Source organism: Portunus trituberculatus, chromosome 39 (genome assembly GCF_017591435.1).
Source record: "Portunus trituberculatus isolate SZX2019 chromosome 39, ASM1759143v1, whole genome shotgun sequence".
Classification (NCBI taxonomy): Eukaryota; Metazoa; Arthropoda; class Malacostraca; order Decapoda; family Portunidae; genus Portunus; species Portunus trituberculatus.
Genome location: NC_059293.1, coordinates 15,571,238 through 15,576,294, shown reverse-complemented (window position 1 = coordinate 15,576,294; position 5,057 = coordinate 15,571,238). Strand labels below are relative to the sequence as shown.

The window sequence follows — 5,057 nt, the reverse complement described above, 5'->3', positions numbered from 1 at the left end:
TTCCTGTGCTTTTCGGAAAGCTTCTTGACGCTGATGATAGTGGGTCTGAGCTTCATCTCTATATATCTGGAAGTAATAAAAGATAATATTTAACAGTATTTTAATATCCCGGAAACTTGATTTGTGTTTCCTTTTATATCAGTATCAATTTAAATACTATTAAATACTTTTCTCTGCGAGTAAGACATATTACTCAGAGGCAAACAAGTTCATATTTTACCTGTGGATCATCTGGAATTATTTCGATGTGTTGGTTGGAAGACATCACTTGCTCTTGTTCCTCCAAGCTATTCTGCTGAGCTCTCTCAATCATTTCTTGCTCATATCTCCTCAGTGCTTCTGGTGCAATAACAGTTTTGGGTGTTCCTTGTTCCTTGCCGTATCGCTGGTTAAGTCGTTCAACAGTGATAGAATATTTACAGCCACTTCTGGTGTATTCTTCTTTAAGAGCAATAGGATCTATATGGGGATATTCTTTATACAAACGCTTGAGGTTAAGTTGAGATGAAATAGAGGTGTCTTCATGTGTCCTGTCAGAAAGACTTTCTTGCAATGCTTGTTCAAGATTCATAATTTCTTGAAAGCAAACTGGTTGATCTTCTGGCAAACTATCATTTATATCATCACTCCTCTCATCCAGGTTAAAGGCAGCATTCTCTTCCTCTTGCAATTTATGTGCAAGAATTTCATCTTGACGCACCAAACTATCTAAAATTTCTGCTTCATGCTTAAACTTTCCATTAACAGTGCGTGCCCAATATTTATGTATCATTTCACAGATTTCAAGGGGAAGGACAACACTACGATCTTCATGAGTCAAATCACCACTGATTTCACAATCTCCAACAGGTCCAAACAACATGTTCAGCTGAGAAGCAAACAGTGGGTCCATTACTAGTGTTATGTACTGTGCTCCCTCTCCCCCTTCCTCAACAGACTCCTTAGCTTCCATGCCACCAGGAGAATGATTTCGTTTTACATGGTGCTTTTTAGTTCTACTTTTCTTTATCTTTGTCATATTGAGGTCACTATATTGCTTACCAGTCAATCTCAAAACACGTTCATCTACTGACTCTGAGAATCCAAATGATTTCTCTATCTCAATTTTTTTGGCTATATCTTCTGGTAATTGGCTTTGCTTTATCTTTCGTGTCTTTTCATCTGAGAAACTATCACACGGTATGTCATATGCATCTGAAGAAGAATTATCATTCTTTCCGTCATCTGTGTTTGTCGTTTCACTGACAGAATCTGTTTCAACATCTGCCTCTGTAAGATTTTTTACTGTAATATCACTTGGATCTGACATTTCATAACCACTATCAAGAAGGACATTCATAGCCCAATCTGAGTCATGTTTACATTTTTCAAATACATCTCTAAGGTCTTCTTTAGGAATATTTGGGAAAAAAGCTACAAGGGTTTGGAAAGAATTTGCTACTGAACTTTCATATACATTATCTGTCATTGTTCCTTTGTCAAGTCTTAGTCCTCCTTTAGTTAGAGGTCCCTTTTCACTGAATCTGGAGCTAACTGTGGTCACAGGAACATAATGTGATTGTCCAAATATTACTTTTAATTCATACAAATTATGATCTAATTCCAAAGCCTCAAAGTCAATGGACAGAGTTTGAGTTTCTGCACTTTTGTAGATTGTTTTAGTTCCTTCATAATCTATAACAGTATTACAGTCATTAAGTGATATCCCATCATCTTTCCTACAACCACCACCGTTTGGTGATGATGAATTGTTTTTCCGTCTGTGTTTCCTTAACTTAGAAATAGCACCAGTATGAGACTGTGGTTCCTCATCCGTGAGGCGTGTGGAGGAGGTCACAGCACTCTTTGAGGGTGAGGAACCTGATGGGCATTTCTGAGGCGAGTCATGTGTGTCCCAATCAGAAGGTTCACCTTCAATAGCTACCCAAGAGGCTACTTCATCATTAATATTCTCACTTGATGTGTTGGTTTCATTCAGCCACTTTGAGGGGTCTCCACACATCCTTTTTCGCTGAGATCTACATGATTTTGGGATACAGCCATTCTTGTCAGATTCTGTATTGTCTGACTTAGCATCCCAGTTTGCAGAATTCAACCCTGAATTTATATCCACACACTCCCAAGAGGTTAAACTTTCACTATTTAACTGACAATGTGTCATATCTACAGAAGCAGGCTTATCAGATTCATCTGGAATACAACAGTTAGTTGTATTTTCTTTACTGCCTAGATTTAATTCATTTTTGTCACTGTCCTTACTTTCATCTGGAGTTAATTTTGCAAAACTATTTTTTTCTTTTCCAGAAATAGTATCACAGACATTTACAGAATTTCTGGATATACCGTTAGTTTGTGACTCATTATTAGTTCCTCCAGTAAGATGAATGGAAGTAATATCAGTTGAATCCTCATTCTTTGTTAATTTTGTGATTAGAACTGACAGAGGCTGGCCTGTTTTATCTTCCATGGTGCTACAGAAGTCATACATGGCAGAATCTTCACTGATGGTGTCAGATGTGACTTTGTCATCTTCAGTCTCAGCAATACCAATGGAACCTTTGTTCTTTATCTGTTTTTTTAATGCAGATCCAAAACTTGTCACTAAATCATTGAATTTTTCATCACTAAAATCTTCACCTGCAATTTGAGATGTTAAATTGTCCCACTCTTCTTCACTCTTTGAAAAGTCAATGCTTTTACATGCTTCATCTAGCAGAGTCTGAATCTTTATTTCATCATAGGCATCACTTCCACTTTCTAACACATTGACATGAGAGGTATCTGATTTATTTTCTGAACTGTGTGCATGATCTTCTTTTATCTCTTCTTTCAAGTCATTAGTTCGTAATGCAAGAGTAAGATCAATTGGAGAATCCAAGTTTTCAACCAAAGCATCTACTTCATTTGCTATTTCTTCTGGCACAGAAATGTCAATAATGTTTTTCTGATTACTAGGTAAGGCTTCCTCAATTTTGGATCCTGATGCAGGGACATTTTGATCAAAGTGAGAGACTTCCACTTCATTTTTACTTGTGTGAATTGATATTGGAGTAATTTCATCATCGTATTCTTCAATAATTACATCTTCATCAGAATCAAAAATTTCGTCTTTCATGGAGGAGTCAAATTCACTATTTTCAACAGTCACACTTGCCTCTGTATCTGCATCTATTACAGGTTTATTGTTTGTTTTGTGAGGACTACATTTGAAGACAATGTCTGTGCCTTTTGAACTTCTTTCTGTGACATTACCCTCACTGGTTTTTGATGAAGCATTTCTACTTGGGCTCTGCTGGGTCAGCCCTAACCCCTGAAGATTTGCTATTAAATCTTCAAGTTTTACATCATGCTCATATCTCCCTTTCATCTCTTCAATTTTCTTTGCTGGTACTCCATGTATATTTCTTCTTGCGAGCTCTTTTGAACTGAGTCTCCAGGGAGTGTCCACATCCAAAATGTTTACTTCATAACCATACTGTAAGGCCAACTGTACGTACGGTTTCATTTCCCACGCTTGCAAATTTGTGTTGTCAATAATGATAGGAGTTTTGCCTTGCTTTAACCTTTGTATTGCTCTGTGTTTATTCCACTGATGTGCCTCTCCTATTTTAGAAGAATCATAAATATACCTTCCATGCTTGTCACAGAAAAAGTCATCTGTGGAGAGCACAACACCAGTAGGACCTTTCATTTCTTTGGCCAGAGTTGTTTTGCCTGAGCCTGGCAGACCCCTCATGAGCACCAGTAGCTTTGTACCTTGTAATATTTTGTTGATAATTTCTTCTTTTTTACCAGGTTTGCCCTTGCTCTGCTGGCTTTGTGGCACAGAGCATGGCACAGCATCCATTAACTTGCTGCTCATTCCTTGCCGCCACACACTATGTTTAACGTCCAGATCCGAAGCTTTCCAATTAAAGGCATTAGGTACAAATTCAGGTGCAAGGACCCATTCCGAGGCATTCAAATCCAAACTGGTTCCTGGGTTAACACTTTTATTGGGCCTGAGTGGAGAAAAAGACGGGGAGGAAGTTTCACTATCTCCTGCAATCAGGGTGAAAGCACTCTGTGGACTGTTTGCATTTTGCCTCTCTTCCATTAGGGTTTGTTGTGATGTTGAGGGACTGCCATTATGGAAGGCACTGGCTGATGAAGGTACTGTAATTAATGAGGTGTTACTTGTACTATCTGATGTTGTACTCTTATTTATTGTGTCTTTAGAATTATTTGCCAAATGGATTAGGTCATCACGTTCTGGCGTCATGTTCACTGGATGGTCGGATGGTGGAGTGCCTCCTTCCTGGGGGTGCTTCCTGGCCAGTTCCCTCACTATGGAGTCTGCGTTGAGGGTGGAAAGTACGTGGGGATCCAACTTTTGCTTGTCGATCATACCTAGCAGAGTGTCCGAGGCTGTAGTAGCATCCCAATCACATGACTGGAGGATTAATTTGATAACCTCGTGTTCCACCACTGACCCAAATATCTCCTCGAAGCAGGTTAGCACTTCGCCGTGGTCCCTGCCAGCCATTCTCAAGCACCTCCTCTCAGGCTCAATAGGTAGTTTTTCGTCTTAGTAATCTCCTGGTAATACTATTTTCCCGCCAACTCATGACACTTTGGAGGTCACACACAGCTGGACATTGTTCACTCTTATCACATGACAACAACAAATCTGCGGGGAAGGAAAACAAACAAGTATAGATGATGGCGCGCAGAAGTATTTGATCCTAAAGAGCGACTCCTTGTTAAGTACCTCATTTGTGCAATTTATCTAGATGTACGCAGTAGTTAATTACAGCTTATAGGTTAATAGGATGTGTGCAGATATAAATAATTGAGATTAAGATAGTAGTTAAATCTAAATAGAGAGAAATAAAGATGTGGCGTTCCTAATAATGTTCTCATCTACTTAGCTAATTCTTTTTCATTTTTAAGTCTACATCGGCCGATAACTACGGATTCAATGCTTACAACGTTATTACAACAGGTAACATTGTAAAATGCAATATAAACATGAAATCAGTAACAGGGATTTAAGAAGGGAAGAAGGAGTTACGTAC

The 5,057-nt window shown here is 38.7% G+C and overlaps 1 protein-coding gene across 1 annotated transcript in view; it reads right to left on the bottom strand.

Annotated features, from left to right (window-relative positions):
• LOC123515412 overlaps nt 1–4,724 on the bottom strand; it is a 5,385-nt gene extending 661 nt beyond the window's left edge. Inside the window, exons 1-2 of the mRNA XM_045273956.1 lie at nt 221–4,724; nt 1–66 (exon numbers count right to left, since the gene is read on the bottom strand). The exon at nt 1–66 is cut by the window's left edge and continues 661 nt beyond it. Of these exons, the coding sequence (XP_045129891.1) occupies nt 1–66; nt 221–4,525 (4,371 nt within the window). The 5' untranslated portion in view covers nt 4,526–4,724. The remainder of the gene's footprint in view (nt 67–220) is intronic.
• Nucleotides 4,725–5,057: the final 333 nt, after the last annotated feature.